This window comes from Phascolarctos cinereus, unplaced genomic scaffold, assembly GCF_003287225.1.
Source record: "Phascolarctos cinereus isolate Bilbo 61053 unplaced genomic scaffold, phaCin_HiC Scaffold_1;HRSCAF=81, whole genome shotgun sequence".
Lineage (NCBI taxonomy): Eukaryota > Metazoa > Chordata > Mammalia > Diprotodontia > Phascolarctidae > Phascolarctos > Phascolarctos cinereus.
In genome coordinates, this window is record NW_027555514.1 from 15,747,906 (window position 1) to 15,765,366 (window position 17,461).

Here is a 17,461-nt window from a genome sequence, read left to right on the forward strand (position 1 = left end):
TGTCATTTAACCTGTGCCTCATTTTCTTCGACTGTAAAAGGCAGATAATAACAGGACCTATCTTGTAGAGACATTGGAAGAGCAAAATGAGATATTTGTAAAAAGTACTTGGCACAGAACCTGGCACATATATATAAATGCTTGCTTGCTTCCTCTTTCTTTTCCATTTCTGCTCTTTTCTTCTCTCCTTACACTGTTCCCAAGTTGAAGTGCCCAACCTCAGCAAACATCTGTAAAGCACCTACTAAGGACAAGACACCATAATTGGGTCTGTGGATATGCAAACAACAAGGTACATAGTCCCTGTCCTCAATGAGCTTATAGTCAAATAAGCCATTTACCCAAATAAATTCAGGGTGACCTAAATATTAGTGTAAATTTCAATAGCTTAAAGCCGAACAAAGATTTTGGGGGACACCCTATATGCCACAAATGAAGTGTGGTCAGTCTTCATTGTAGTCAGGTTCAACGGTCTCCAGAGTAGGGTACTCACACCCCCGGAGTGTGAAAGATTATCCCTTGGGGCTAGGCAAAGACATCAGCACCGAGGACAGCAGCCCAGCTGATCAATGTTTTTGCAGCTGGGGCCTGCTTCTCAAGCTCTCCTTCCCCCTTGCCTACGCCCAGTGGAAGGGCAGCCCCATATGCTATAGCCCCTCCAGGAAGCCGGAGGCAGGCAGTCATTCCTTGTATTCCCCGCATACCTGATCCACCCCACCACCCCCACCACACAGCCACTGAAGCTTCCACATATCTTGAGCTCAAATGTCCCCTGACTCAGCCTCTGCCTACTGTCCACACCCCCTGCTTGCCCAGTGCCTGGGGGACCCCGGCAGCAAAAAGGGCAGCTAGATTTTGCTTCTTCAGAAATGGGGACCCCTTTAGGACTTCCACACCAGGGGGACAGGTGGGATGTGAGCTCCCTGCGGTGGAACTAAGATGCCCACTGCCCAGTGCTTCAGGAAGGGGAGGTGGGTCCAGACTGCAATGGGGGCAGGCAGACCCTGCTTCCCAAGAGGGAGGCCTCGTCAGGAAAGGATGGGCAGGATGAGGACTCAATAACCTAGGACAGAATGAGGGAGAGATCGCACTGGAATCCTGGAACGTGTGTGTGGGGGGGTAGTCCATGAGCGCTGGCGTCCAAGCTGGCCCAGGACAGGGAGGTGACTGTACATTGCCACCAGCCTGGGCCCTTCTTGCCCTCTCCCCTCACCCTGAGAGGAGGAGATGCCATGCTGGCCCCAGATGAGCTTGGGTAAAGAGAGGGCACAGCAATGGTGTCAGAAGGAATAAGAGAGCACAAAGAGCAGCTGCAGCCAGTGACAGACAAGGGGCATCTTGGCTGCTGCCGCCAGTGCCGGTGTGCCTAGGGTGCTGAGTTCAGAACTCTCTGGGACCTACAGTTCTCCTCCCAACACCCACTAGAAAACTGCTGCTGGAGACATTTCAGTCTCTATGGGACTGTTCTTTGTCTTTGACTTCCGTGGCAGTCTGTGTCCACCAGTGGCATCTCTATGTCAAAGGCCATTTAATCAACCTCTCCCAATCCCCCAAAGCCTTGTCAAACAGTGTTACTGACAGAATAGTGAATTGGCACCAGCTGTCTGCCTGCCCCTCCTAGCATCTTATTTATCTCTCAGTTTACTGTCAGGGAAAGAGAAACAAAACCTTCAATCTAGTAGGAGCAGCATTGCAATGTGCCCCCAGGTAAAGCCTGAGGACCTGAAGTTGCAGATTCTTTGCAGGTCTACATCAGTGAAAAGAATCTCCACACTGGAAGTTCCTCACCCCAATGAAATTTACCTCCCATTTACTCTGTAGGTATCTTGCATCTGCCTAGTTACTTACATGTTGAATCTCCAATTACTATGGGAATTCTTTTAGGGAAGGAACTGTTTTTGTCTTTCTCTATATCCAAAGTGCTTAGCACACTGCTTGGGACATAGTATGTGCTTAGTAAATGCTTGTGGACTTGAAATCACAGATGTGGACAGCCATCAACATGACTACCTCATACCTAGAATGTATCATGTATGACTTCAAATGAAGATAAAACAAGTCCTTTTACACAAGAGCTGATGTTCTGAAAAGATCCCACCAGTTTAACCTAAGAAAACCAGATGGGGAAACTCTGACAGAGGTCATGATGTTGTTGCTTTCAATGCTGGAATTCATGTCTGGTAAAAGTTCTCAGCTGAATTATAATGGGAGAGTGGGGCTGTGTGCACAGAGATTATTAGGAAAGGTCCTTAAATAGGCTAATTGCAAGAGGGAGAAAAAACCAATTAGGAGAATAACTAAGTGTCTCATAGTCTGAATCATAATCCTTATTGATGGGAAAAAGAAACCATAATATCTCATTATTCCAAGTAACCATAAGAGGGAGCAGTTTCAAAGTGTGACTAATGGTCCCTTTGGATTTCCTGGGATGTGGAAATTATTATGAAAGCTTCTGCATCCGACCACTGTGGGTTGAAAACAGAGCAGCAATGAGGGTGAGGCAACGAGGGCTTTGATCCCCAGTGACCAAATTTAGAGAGGCTGACAGAAAGTGTAATCCATGGAGCTCGGCACCTAACCAGCAAAAATAACTAAGTAAAATAGAAACATGTCTGAGAGTAGGTCGAGATGAGCTTCTATCCTGCCTGGCTTGAACCAACCCCTTCTCAAGGACCCATCAAGTGGTAGGGGCTCTTTATCCACTTTGCCCTGGGTCTATTTTGATGCACTTGTCAGAGACACAGACTCCTGGTTTTGGCTCTTGGGGGTGAGTGTGCTTTTCTAAGCAAATTCCAAATTTGGGTCCCAAAGAATCCAAAAGATTCTTTTTTTGTTGAGATTCTTAGTGTGTTGGGCAACAACTTTCTCCACTTGTGAAGATCTCAACAACTTTACCACTCATTCCCATCCTATGCAATTTCCCCCCATGCCCTTCCAAAGTTCCTCCATAGAGGAACAGCCCAATGTACTATATGCCTTCCTCTGGACATTCTGTTACCTTTGGGCTGCTCATGTTTTGTGTTCTTGTTATAAGACCAATCTACCTGTTTTTGGTCACATGTATCCTTGATGATCTGTGTTGTGGTATAGTAGAAAGGGTACTGGCTTTGGAGTCAGGGGACCTGGGTTCAAATCTCACTTCTGACACTTGCTAGCTGAGTGACTAGGTCATAGAGAGGCTTTGGGATGTCATTGGGGTAGAGGATTTCTACTCTGGAAATTCCCCAACCTGTTGTAATCATAACTTCTTTCCCTCTTCATTCTGAAAAGTCTTAAAATACAATACTACAGAACAGGACAATACCAAATGACTGGATGTGCTGTGAGAGCTAAGGGTTGATATCTCTTGCCCCCCCCTCCAAAAAACAAATAACTATAGGAAGCCCAAATGACAACAGAAAATACATTTTTTAAGAGAACAGTTTTTCCCCATTGTGAGTTGTATAATTGTTCTACACCAATGGGAAGTCCTGGAAAACCACTATGGCCTGGCCCAAAGGCTTATTTGTATGATGCCTTATTAGAGGTCATCTGCTTTTCTTTATTAATGCTTTATTAAGGACCATCTGGCTGCTGTCATCATGTCATTTCTGATCTTCAAAGAAATGGGCATGGAAGAGGAATAAGCATTTTCCACTTACAAACTACTCCAGAAAGTCTCTCTGGTTCTGGGGCATTTTCTGAGACCCATGAGGATCATATGAAGCATGTTGTCACTGCTATGGACATAAGACCTTCCTGCCTTCTTCTTGAAATTTCCATGTCCCATGATTGTATTTCTGGGGACTCCCCTAAGCCAATAATGCCTTCCGACTGATAATATGGGGCAGTGAGGTGGTGCAGTAGATACAGCACTGGGCCAGGTGTCAGAAAGACCTGAGTACAAATGTGACCCCAGATACTTTTTAGCTGTGTGACCCTGGGCAAGTCACTTTACTCTGTTTGCCTCAGTTTCCTCATCTGTAAAATGAGCTAGAGAAGGAAATGGCCAACCACTCCAGTGTCTCTGCCAAGAAAACCCCAAATAGGATCATGAAGGGTCAGACATGACTGAAAATGACTAAACAATAATAAAAGCTGATGACATTGAACATGGGAAGCCAATCAGTACACTTGAGTAGGCATTTGCCCTCATCCCTAGAAGACCTATGATCTTTGGCTGGTTGGTGTAGAGGAGATAAGACACAGTGGGCCCACAAGAGAGACAGACACGGCAAGGCTCAGGGAGTCTCTCTGTTGGTCTTTTCTACCTTCTGCCATGGAGGCATGCAAGGCTCTGGTGAACCCCATAATTTTTTACATCCTTCGTGGCCCCCCTATTTCACATCCCCATCCCAGGTATCTCCTGTTGGGTCTTCCCACGTGTTCCCTCTTGGTTGCCTTCCTACCTCTCAGACCAATCCTTTCCCTCCCCCTTCATAGGATCGTCCACATCCCACCCTCAATGCATGACTACAGCCCATGGCTCCGTACTGGGCCCTTTTTCTATCTTAACATTCTCCCTCTTGGTGATCTCATCAGCAACCTTGGGTTCAACTATTATCTCTATTCAGGTCACTCCTATAGCTCGCTATATATCTATGTGGGTCTGTCTATCTATTTATCATTTATTTCTAGGAACTTTTTTGTTGTAATTGTTCAGTTGTTTCATTTGTGTCTGACTCTTCATGATCCCATTTGGGATTTTCTTGGCAAAGATACTGGAATACTTTGCCATTTCCTTCTCCAGCTCATTTTACAGATAAGGAAACTGAGGTAAACAGAGTGAAGTGACTTGCCCAGGATCACACAGCTAGTAAGTATCTGGCACCACATTTGAATTCAGGAAGGTGAGTCTTCATGACTTTCGACGTGGCACTCTATGTGCTGTGGCGCCACCTAGCTGCCCTGATCATAGGATCATAGCCCTAGAATTGGAAGGGACCTCAGAAACCATCTAGTCCCATTATTTCAATTTATAGATGAGAAAACTGAGGCCCAGAGAGGTAACGTGATTTTCCTAAGATCACACCAATAGTAAGCATCAACGGTGGGATTTGAATCTAGGTTCTCTGACTCTTTCCACTTAATCAGCATCTGTATTGCCCTATTGGTATCTTAAATTCAGCATGGATGGAATGGGATGGGCAAGGGTACCCATCAGTTGGGGAATGGCTGAACAAATTGTGGTCAATGAGTGTACATTCCATGATATTGTGCTGTAAAGAATGACAAAAGGGATAGTTTCAGAGAATCCTGGGGAGACTTGTATGAACTGATGCACAGTGAAGTGAGCAGAACCAGGAGAATAATTAACACAATAACAACATAGTAAAGGCACCAACAAAGTAAAGACTTAAGAATGCTGATCAACTCAATGACCTACCATTATTCCAGAAGACTGACATTAAAATGTGGGACCTGCCTCCTAACAGAGAAGTAATAGACTCATGCAGAATGAGACATGCATGTTTGGTCATGGCCAATGTTTTCCTTGGCTGTGCATATTTGCTACAATGGTTCTGTTTTTCTTTTTTCTTTTCCAATGTATGTGGGAAGGAGTCTGGGGAGACAGGAGAGAGAAAAAACTAAATGCTTGTTAGTTAAAAAACAAATAAAATTTAATTTTAAAAAGTTATGAAAGTAACTACCTAAAGCACATAGGAAAAAATGGAAATCTGATAGCTAAAATGCAATTATTATTCTGCCAATATTCTGCCAATCAGACTGACATGCCTGCAGCCCAACTTAAATCCAGTTATAATATAATTAAGAGTTAGGACATTTTAATTGCATTCTTACTTAAATGTTAATGTCCAGTGGATAGCCCAGTGCAAGGGCCATTTTCTATTTGAGGCCCTTCCTGGTTTCCCTCACTGCCAGTTTCTCCTCCCTTCACACACACACACACACGCCCACACACACACACCACACACACACACACACGCCCACACACACATACACACACACACACGCCACACACACACACACGCCCACACACACACACACACACGCCCACACACACACACGCCCACACACACACACACACACGCACACACACACGCCCACACACACACACACGCCCACACACACACACACGCCCACACATACACACACACACACGCCCACACATACACACACACACACGCCCACACACACACACACACACGCCCACACACACACACACACACACAGTCCCTTCCAATAGAACGTGAGATCCTTTAGCGTAGGGGCTGTTCCCTTGTTATTTTGGTTTGGTTTTGTATTGCTAGCACCTAATATAGTGTCCATATGTAGTAGCTACTTGATAAATACTTCTTGATTGATTGGTTGACTCAGAGTCAGGAAAATCTGAGTTCAAATCCTGCCTCAGACACTTACTAGCTGTGTGATCTTGGTCAAGTCACTTAACCTCTGTCTGCTGGGACTGACACTCTGGGCCTTCTCACTGAATTTGCCACAGGAAGATGGGGCCTCAGAGCTGGAGGAGCCCGAAAGAATGATGCCCAACCCTGTATTTTGCAGATGAGCCAACGAAGGCCTGGAAACTTGAGGCAGCCACGCCGCTAGGAGATGGCTGAGCAGAGACCAGAGCCCAGGCTTCCGGGATCCAGAGCAGGGCTCTTTCTGCTTCCCCACACTGCATTCTTTGGGGAGCCGAGAATAATCCCAGGGAAAGAATCATCACTCTGAGTGCAGACGAGCCCCAGGAAGAACAGTGGGGAAAAGGCCAAATTATTAATTTCTGAACAATACCCTGCCTCCCTCTTCCCCTCTCCTCCCTCCCCTATAATGGACGGGCATCCTGCGGCTGCTCCTCTCTGCCAGGTGCCAAAGAGATGAATCTTAATGAGGCATGATGGCTGCTGCCTGGGAGATACTGCCTTGCAGGGGAGGAAAGTGCATCCGTCCCCTGGCTCCAAGTGGTCCAGGCTCCCTCAGCTTGTCACAGACTTGTGAGCTTGCCAGACCCCCCGGACCCAGCCAGCTCTCCATTCAGCTACACCTCTCTCCCCTCCATGGATTGATGCCCAGCAAGACTTGATCAGCCCCCTGTCAGTGCTGCTGCGAGGCACTGGAGAGAGCCCCTGCCCCTCAAGGAGATTACAGTCTAAAGGGGGAATGAGACACCCACACACCTAAATGTGATACCAGAGAGCGTGTGATGAGGGTGAAGGAGGGGTCTGGACAAAGAAATGGGAGGCAGCTGGGCATGGTGGGTAGGAAGCTGGCCTTAAAGTGAAGATCTGGGCTCAAGTAACATTCACTTAGGGTGTGACCCTGAGGGGGTGTTTAACCCCTCAGCATCTCAGGTAGCTCTCTAAGACTGTACATTGAAAACTCTGCTAATCTGTCTTGGTAAAAGGAGCTACACTGATGAGATCTGGTCTGGTTTAAAAAAAGAAAGAAGATGAGGGACAGACCAATTTTCAGGTAGTTCTGGCCAGGGGAGGATCAGAGAAAGCTTAATGGAAGCCTTGGATGGTGCCCAAGTTGGGCCTTAAAGGAAGAGAATCTCGAAAAGAAAAGGTGGGAGGACATTCCAGGAATGGGCAAGTGCTTAGAGGCAAGAAAGGGCAGGACAAGACTGAGGAGCAATTAGCCAGGACGGGGAGCAACCCTATTTCGGCCACTTTCAAAGGCGTGTGACCTTCAGCTAGTCACTTACCTCCCTTGTCCCCATTATCTTGATCTGTATGTAAAATGAGGGAGTTGGAGTGGATGACTCCTGAGGTCATCTGAATGTCTGTCCAGCCCAGATATTGTGGCAGACCTGCCTTCGGCCATCTTGGCCAGAGGTCATCCTTTGGTGAGTTAACCCACTCATGCTTGGGTTGAGTTCTGGAGCGAGCTTGTAATTGGTGAGTGACGCAAGTGCAAACTTGTCTAACCAACTCTTACTCATTGGCCAGAGCATGCTATCAGCTCTGCTGCCAGGCCCATACACCCACTTCCTCTTCCAACGCCCCTCTATTCCATTTCCACCTCTCGCTCTGGCCACAGTAATCAAGCAGCACCATTGCTTTGGGAAAAGTTATGTCAGTGGAAGCCCCATGGCTCCTCTCTCCATTTCAGTGACTTTCAATACAAAAATAGTCCTGGCTGGCCATTAATGGCTGCTACATGTCCTGTTTCTCCCTATTTGCATGACAGTCCCTGGGGGCAGGTACATAGTAGTTACTTAATAGATGCTTTTTCTGATTCTTCATTCACTTATTTATTCATCAGTCTTGATAAGATGATCTTAAAGGACCCTTCTGGAAATGACCTGTACAAGATATGAGCTTCACTGAGTGTAGGACCAGGGTCCTGGTTGTCAGAAGGGATCAGGAAATGCTCCTTAACTATGACTAATGATCAACCTTCATGCCTGGTGGAGGGAGTTTCCATACTAGGAGCTCCCCACAAGGATGAAATCATAGGCCCAACTCCTCCCATCCCTCTACCGAGTCTGGGGTGTTTAGTCCAAATTAACAAACAAACAGCCTCTGTTTATAGTCAAGCCTTGCACTGCACACTCACACATCTTTAGTAAGCTGTCTTCTCCCATTAGATTGTAAGCTCCTTAAGGACAGAAACTGTCTTTCTTTTCCCCATTTGTATTTCCAGTGCTTAGCATAGTGCCTGACACACAGTAGGTGCTTAATAAATATTTAGTGACTATTGATACCACAATTATGTCTGTAAAAGAGGAAATGTTAGAGCCTTTCTGGACCCATTGGGCTCCCTAGAACCAAGTTGAGTTAATCAGGGAAGACCTCTAAGAAGAGGAGATGGTCGATCTCTGGAGTGTTAAAGGGAGGTAGATTTGTGGCTTGGAAAACAAAGAAGATTGAGGAAAAGACCCAGCATAAAGATGGGAGGTGAAGACTCTATGCCAGCTGTGCAATGGGTTTGCCTTGTTGAATACTGCATAGTCCAGGTGCCACAAAGTTGGCATGATGAGACCTGTTACAAAGACAGAGTTTTACTCCAATTTGCATTAAGCCAACCTGTGCTCGTCTCTGTGCCCGTCAAACACATGTGAACAAGAAATTCAGACCTAGCACAGCCTTTTCCCATCTCATTTATTCGAGGATAAACTAGCTCCATAAAGAGAACCCCTTTCACATTTGTGAGTGTTCATAGGGGTGTTATTCTGATCTTAAGATGGCATGATCTGGCTTTTAAAAAATACAAAAGGAATACCACCACAAGGTGCCCCTCCAAGGAGCTGGGGTTAAGGGAAATGAAACTGCTGTGAATAAAATAAATGAATTCAGCAGCCTGTAAACACTGCAGTCCCCCAAACCAAATTATCATTTGATGGTTGGCATTTCAGCCATCATCATCACTCACAGAGGCTGATATGACACATATTTCCAAGGCAGAGAAATAAAAGCCAGTGCTGAATAGCAGATAAATACACTGAGGATGCAAATCAAACCCGTGAAGAGAGACAACAGCTGTAGGGAAAAAAATAGAGCCATGCAGATGTCAAGATCGAAATTAAAGACATTTCAAATAAGTTATGCTAATACACAGGAACTGTCATCCCCAAGGTTATCAGAATGACTTTTTATTGCTCCCACTCAGAATTAGAAAGTGCCAGGCTATTCCACAACAGCTAGAAGGCTCAAGGTAACAACAAGCTCATGAGAAGCTTCAAGGGCCCAACTCACCTATGGTGGAGTGTCTATCTCTTAGGGTTTTTTCGAGACCCTCTGGACACACACCTGGACAATAAAGAAAAACGGAGGCTGTGGAACAAGACAGGTATTTGGTGGAAGGAGTAAAAGCAGAGCTCTTCAAAGGGTGGAACTAAAGAAGTGAAACCCAGGCAAGGAAAGAGGGAGTGATGGTGGAATAACCTTGACCATGTTCCTGGATTTGACCTGCTATTTTTCCTCTCTACATAGCATCCTGGCAAGGCAGTTCCCAAAGAGTCCCTGCAGGGAGTGAGTGAAATTTGTGAGAATCCTTTTGGTGTCCTAGTACCAGATTGGATCCTCAACCTTGGTAGGTGGTCCCAGAATTCAGTCCACTGCTGTGGGGAATTGGTTGGCTTATGGTCTGGCCATTCCTCCCATTGCGTTTACACAGACCAACCCTGCTGGCTGGTAATCAACCACGAAATTTTGCAGGTAGATTCATGGGCAGCCAAATGGGCTCATTCTCATACCCATTTCCTAGAGTCAATAGCAACAAGTGTAAGGAAAGCCCAGTGGGGCTAGGGACTGGAGGCAGGAAGAATTTCCACAAAGCTAACTTTTAAGAAGTTGGGAGTTTCCTCCAACCCTCTAGGAAGAATGGCATTTTATATTTTGTCTTTGATTGAAAAAAGACATCAGAATTGGACGTCACGAAAGGCAACCTGGCACCAGAAAAAAAGGCTGAGTGGGAGTCAGGAGATCTAAATGTGAATCCCGCCTTGCACGACTACTAGCTGTGTGAAGGGGTGATACAGTACCATGGAGAGAGCACAGGATTTGGACAGGGTATGAATTCCAGATTCATGCCTCTGTGACTTTGGGCAAGTGACTTAACCTCACTCTCTGAATCTGTAAAATAAAGGGATGGAACCTCTAATTTCTATTCCAGCTCTAAATCTCTGATCTTATGGCTCTGGGGGAAAGTGACATCCCCTCTCTAAAGCCTTCCGTTTCCTCATCCGTAAAATGAGGGTGATGATCCTTGTAGCCTGCTGAAAGGAGAGCTGCTGATACAGCAACGATTAGCTACGTTCTCTCTTTCCAAGACTACCCTTGCCTCAGCACTGTTGATTGAGGAAGGGTAAGGTTAGGGATAGAACATGTATTTCAAATTGTACAGGAGTCAGAGACTATTCCATTATGTGGCTACTGAGCCTCCCCAAGTGTTGCTCCCTAGGAAGCTCCTTTATCTCTCTGGGTCTCATTTTCTTCATCAGTCAAATGAGGCAGAATCACAGAATTTTCAAGATGGATGAGATCTCAGAAGCCATCTTGTCCAAACAATTCTTAAAGCAGAATCCCCACGATGACATACCCAACAAGTGGTTGTTCAGTCTCTACACAAAACAGTCGAATTAAATGATCTCAAAGGGCCTTTGTAGCTTTGAAACTCTATGGTTTAGTAATTCTGAGTTACAGTAGACATTCAATCTTCTCATCCAATCCCATGTCCCTGGCGGGCTTTCTAGAATAATCTAGATTTTAAAGCTGCTTTGGAGACCAAACAGGGTGAAAACGAGCAAGCTAACAGTGTGACAGAGAAAACTGAAAATGGATTATTTCCCAAGTTGTTTTTTGGTCATTGAATATGAAGATAACCAGCAGGAGGCACTGGCCAGCTAACAGCGATACAAGGAACACCCTTTCTAGCACCTGCTGGGCCCAGCCTTTCCAAGGACCATTCATAACGTACAGATTTTCTCTCTGCAGGCCAGTTGGGCACTCCATGCCCACCTAGACCTCAAATAACATAGCATTTGGTCTGGCTTCCTTTGGATTTATGAAATACAAGCATCAAAAGGAATTTCCATCTACAGAATAAGAGAGCTGTGTCAAGTTTTCCCATTGTAAGCTGAGTAGTGGTATAACTAGGTCAATGAATAGGCACGGATTAATGAATTTCTGGGCAGAGTTCCAAATTGTTTTCCAGAATGGCTGGACCAATTCAGAGCTCAACCAATGGTGGACAAGTGCGCCCGTTTTCCCAGAACCCTAAGCTTTTCAAAAACCAGCCCCTATAGCAGGCTTGTTTCAGGTTACTGGTAGTGCCTTCTCTCCAACTTACTCTGTATATCTCTTTTATGTTCACAGTTGTTAGCATGTTGTTTCCTTCTTCCCATCCATGATGGTATGCTCCTTGAAGGTAGAAGACATTTTTGCCCTTCCTTGTATCCCTGGTGCCTAAGCAATTGATAAATGCTTGTCTTAATTTCAATAACATGCAGAGTAATCAATCAATCAACATTTATTAAGTGTCTATGATGTACCTGGGGACACAAAAAGAGGCAAAAGACAGTTCCTGCCCTCAAGGAGCTCACAATCTAATAGGGTAAGACTTATAATCAGCTTTAGAGCTCACAAGGAACCACAGGAGTTAGCCAGGATCACTTCACCTTCAGTAATGAGAGAACTGAAGGCCAGACCTAGCCCAGCCTGCACAGAGTCAATGGCAGAGCTGAGATTTGAACCTATGTCTTCCAACGCCAGCGCTAGCCCCGCCGCCCTCATCACACTGAGCTAATACTCCTACCAGGAAAGCTAAACCCAGTTTCCTTGTGAGCAGCCTGAATTATGCCCTCTGCTTCTGTGAGCAGAACCCGGCTAGGGTCGACACCAGACCAGGACCAACGGATGGCAGCTATTGAAATGGAAAGGAGATTGATCTGCTTGTCCGCATACAAGAGAATGACAGACTCCAATTTTGAAGGAGGATTTTATTGTCGGAAAGCTCGGTGGACAGTTGTCTTTTGCCCTGGGAAAGAGTCCCACCCGCTCCATGCAATGCCCAAATCCTACGACTGTCCTAAGCTTACCAGCCCACAAGGCTTCTGCCTTCTTTCTCACTTTTTACTGTGGCAGATAAAATGCTTGCCCACTTTGACACCTGTCAAACATTTTATTTTGTTTTTTCTTTCTTTTTTGCAGAAAACTTTCCTTACATTCTTACCCAACATTGAGCTTCCCCAACACTGACTTGTGCATCAGCATAGAAAGTTTATGCATTAATTAGGCCTCAATCCTAATATCATTTGGGCAATTGCTTGGTCATGCATTTCCTTTACTGCACTTACGAGCGTATGACTGTAATTTGGAATCACTAGCCAGTACAAAAGGCAAACTGCCTCTCCCTGTGGTCTGAATCTGTGCTTTCTCTTAGGCAGCTGCCAAGTTCGTGAAGTAGAGACACTGGACAGGAGAGAGCGACAGACAGGATGCAGCTCAATACTGCAGGACGCTTAGAGAGTCATCAAAACAGAATGGAGAGTTCAAAGGAAGATCAGCAATCCCATCGTTTGGGGCATAATAAGGCAGATGGTCAAACATTTTGTACAAGATCTAAAATATGGTACTTATAAGAGGTAGAAAATACTAAAATAGCATTTAAGAAAACACATCAGTTATTTAAAACAATTGGGTAAATTTGCCAAGTTTTTTTTTTCCTTAAAAAGTTCCCCTGTTGTATGTTTCGAGTTTGTAGAAACCAGCAAGGTTGCGGATACAAATGCATTGCGAATTTCAAACTGTACTGTTGAACACTGTGACATTGTTTAATAGGTTGTGGTGGGAGGGTCATGGGAGGACAGGAAAGCAGGGGCTGCTTTCAGTCCTAGCCAAAGGTTCGGTTCTCCCTCAGGGCAGCTTCCCCAGTGGCTGCTTTGAGCCATTGATCCGAAACGTTGGGCATGGGGATTTCTTTCCTAATATTTGAACAACAGGGTACAATTGTGCATGTAAGGCAACTGGACAACCTCTTCCAGAAGGTTCTAAACCCATATTAAATAAAAATAAGATTTATTTTCATCTCACACCCTACCCTCCCACCTGAGGAAATAAAAAGAAGAGAATAATCAGACCAGCGCCTGCAGAATCACCCAGGATGAGCAATTCTCCAGCAGTCTGAGGCCAAAAGGTTGCTGAGCTACCAAATTAAACTTGGGCAGCTCATAAAGTCAGGGATCTCTTCCCATTCCCTAACATATCTGGGAGATATTATTTTTCCCCTTCAACACAATTCAATAAGGCATCAATTTAATCTGAATGTCTGTGAAGCCTTTGGAAAATTAGTGTTAAAGCTTCTCCCCTTCCCCTCTCCCCAAGCCTCTAACATTCAAGATTTCATTTTATTAAACAGTTTATATATAAAAAGAAATTAAGGTGTTCTACATTCATACAAACAATCATGGTAACAATTGGAGTTGTAAAGAAGTCCATTGAGGAAAATAGATACTTATATACTTACAAGGCTAGGTTAAGCACAAACGTGTCATTCTAGATGGTATCTTTTAAATACATGTACATATATTTATATATAGATAAGTATGCATTGTCTCAGAAAGCAACCAGCAGAGAATGAGTGGCAGATGGACGTATTTCACCACAGGGTGGGATTGTCCAGTTTGGAAAGGCCATGGTCTCTTCGAAGGTCCAAGTAAGTACCGTTGCTCACCCACGAGTCGTCACTGGATTTCCTGTCCAACATCAAGAAGGTTGTTGAATGAGCCTCTGAAGGATTCTCTGGACAGTCTCCTAACCTATAGCTACCTGAGGCCTCAAAGAATACAGTTGGTCTTTGATCTGTTGAACTTTCTTAATACTCTAATACAGGCGAAGACTGAAAAGTTACAGACTACTAGAATGGCAGAGCCTGAAAGCCTGGAAACCTGGATTCTTGTTTTTGTTTTTGAAAATCCTCAGGGCCTCTGACTTGTCAAACATGAGAGACTGTGAGTAGCTTGGGCTTTTGAGAAAACCACAAGGGCTCAATCACCAAGAATTTATTAAGCGTCTACCATGTGTCTGACGCTGTGTTAGACCTTGGGGATAACACATGAATTTATATGACAAATACATATGAAAGGATATAAAGTGAGATAAGCAGAATCAGTCCGCACTGACTACAGCCCTGAGTATGTTTGTGATGGCCCAGAGTCTGGGCTGCCCACATGTGTGTGTGATAAAGGTAGAAATGTGGAGCAGGGGCGAGAAAGACAATGATGTCCTCTCCTTCCCTTAGCTTTGGTTCTACCTCAAATTCACTTGCATGCCAAACTCAGAGGATCTGGGGAATTTCTACCCTTAAATCATATAATTCTGGGACAACAAACTGTGATTCAATCCCTGACATGGAATTAAAGGGGAAAAAACCTATAATGGAAGTCTGGGGCACTCCTTCCTGTTTTATTAATAACCTTAGCTGTGTGTGATAACCCAAAGCCTGTAGCTGTGTTTAAATGCTGTCCATATCAGGGAAAGACTTTTTAGTCACTGCCCCTTAGGAGATGAGAATCAAGCTTGTTCTGAGGGCTCCAGGCAAAGCCCAGAAGCTGGTACCTGGAAGGCTCCATACCCACGTAGCCTGTGTCCCGTCAATGGGCAGCAGCACTGATGTGCCCAATGCAGCTGCACCCAGCTGTGACCAGAAAACAAAACCATGGACAGAGACAGCACATGGTAGAGACCACTCAACATGGCCAGCAGGGGACAGGCCCCATGGAAGCAGCACAAACACCCCCAAAGACACCAGAAGCTCTGTAGCAAAGATTAAGGAGTGGTCACTCCGTGAGTAGCCTGTCTATACATGTGTCCTATGTACACGTCCCTTTACAAGTGCATCCTAGCAACATTTATTAAATGCCTACCATGTGCAAGGCATATGATATCAGAGGCACTATGTATCCCATTAGGTATATTCTCAGGGAAAGGATAAGGTTTCTTCTCAGAGATGACATGTCTGTGGGACAATGTTCCCTGGGTTTGTTGCGGGAACGTTCTACTGTTCCTTTTCTAATTGAGCTATTTCACCAAAGGCCCTTCGTAGGTCCTTAGATCTAGGGCTGGAACATGCCTCAGATGCTCTCTAATCTAACCTCCTCATTTTACAGATGAGGAAACTGAGGCTTTTGGAGGGGAAATGACTTGCCCAAAGTCACACTTTGCTTTGAAATGTCTCCTCTGCCAGACCAGTAAAAGTAAATGCGTTGTTGATATTGCTGAAAGATTGACTGAGTTTTCTTCAGTTTTCTGGCTACGTCACTCCCTTACTCAATCTAGGAGCTCCTCATTTCTTGTTTAGTCATTTAAATTGTGTATGACTCTTCGTAACCCAATTTGGGGTTTTCTTGGCAAAGATACTGCAGTGGTTTGCCATTTCCTTCTCCAGCCCATTTTATACATAAGGAAACTGACGCAAACATGGTTAAGTGACTTGCCCAGGGTCACAGAGCTAGTAAGTGTCTGAGGCCAGATTTGAACTCAGGTCTTCCTGACTCTAGGCCCAGTGTTCTATCCACTGTGCCACCTAACTGCCCAGTGCCCCTCTAGGATCAAATATGAGCCATCCAATTTCACTTTTACAGCTCTTCACAACCTGGCCCCAACTTATCTTTCCAGCCTCATTGGACATTATTGCCCTCTACCCACCCCGTTACAATCCAGCCAAACTGGGTATTGGTCATACACAAAATGCCACCTTTCATCCTTGTGCCTTTTCACTGGCCTCCCCCATGCCTGGAATATACTCCTTTCTCACGGAATACCTCTTCCTTCAAACCAAACTCAAGTCCCTCCTTCTGCATGAAGCCTTTCCTGATCTCCCCAATGGCTGGTGCCCAGCCTCCCAGACTGCCTTGTGTTTAACTGTCTCCTAGTAGGCTATCAAAGCTGCACCCGCACTGAGTTTTGGGAGCACCCTATCTGTTTAACTGCTGCCTAGCTCTTTGTGAACAAGGATTGTCTCATCTTCCTGTCTGCATTCCTGGGGCTTCATCCAGTGCCTGGAGCATAAGAGGAACTTAATAAATATTTGCGGATTGGAAAACATCAAAGTGCTTTGGTAATTAGAAGCTACTCCCTTGTGCGAAGATCCATCTTCTCAACACAAAAATCCTCCCCAAAATGCTTTGGAATGTGGAAATTTCAGAAGAATTAAGGTTACGTGACCCAAATGACAATGTGTCCGTGTCGTTCCCTCCCGGTGAAGGGAAAGCTTTGCGAGGACAGGGATTGTTTGGTTCTTATTTTCATAATCCCAGGCCAATGATGTGCAGTGTAGAGAGAGTGGGTCTCGAAGCTGGGGAGACGGGTTCAAGTCCTATGGCTAGGCGAGCCACTGGTCCACTCAGAGCTCTAGGCAACCCAGTGGCTAAGACACTGCTGGCCTGCACTGATCATGGGAGTTTCTTCACCTTGGAGTTCCTTGTACCAAAGCCATCACAGCTCCAGTCCCAGAAGCTGCCTCTATCCCCGGTGCCTCCAGCAGCTCCGCCATATTCTCAATGGCAGTACTGGCCTACCAGAGGGTGACAAGCATACCTGAAAAACCGAGGCTGATGCTCCAAGTTATTCTCTTCCATGACCCGCCGTCGCTCCCTCTGCAGCTGCTCGATCCTCTGCTTCTGTGTTTCTGCTTCTTCTATGTTCCCTTCTTCTAAAAACCTGGACAGAGAGGACCATCAGCTCAGGGACAGCCTTGACCTTTTGGTCATATGTAGCTCCTAGGTACATCTGGTGCCTTGGTGTCTGCACCACGACCCAGGGAGGGAGGAGAGGAGCTCAAGGATTGATATTCCCATCTGACTGATGAGGAAATGAAGGCTCTGAGGGGTAGAGGAGGAGATGCAGAGAGTAAAAGGTAGACACGACGCTAGAGCCAAGGGCCTCAGTTTCCCTCTTCAGGGGGGCTTGTGCAACATTGCATGAAATGCCTTAAATCCATATGGCCAGCTGGACTTTCCAAAGTGCCCTTATTTACACTGTGAATAAACTAGAAGTCACAGTGGTAGCAAGAATAC

The 17,461-nt window shown here is 45.4% G+C and overlaps 1 protein-coding gene across 9 annotated transcripts in view; it reads right to left on the reverse strand.

Annotated features, from left to right (window-relative positions):
- Positions 1 to 11,901: 11,901 nt before the first annotated feature.
- The window catches only part of OSBPL3 (oxysterol binding protein like 3), a 146,374-nt gene continuing 140,814 nt past the window's right edge, over positions 11,902 to 17,461 (reverse strand). For all 9 annotated transcript variants that reach the window (XM_020993236.2, XM_020993237.2, XM_020993240.2 and 6 more), the window contains 2 exons: positions 16,983 to 17,105; positions 11,902 to 14,140 (listed from right to left, as the gene is read on the reverse strand). In XM_020993236.2, the coding sequence (XP_020848895.1) occupies positions 14,044 to 14,140; positions 16,983 to 17,105 (220 nt within the window). In that variant the 3' untranslated portion in view covers positions 11,902 to 14,043. The remainder of the gene's footprint in view (positions 14,141 to 16,982; positions 17,106 to 17,461) is intronic.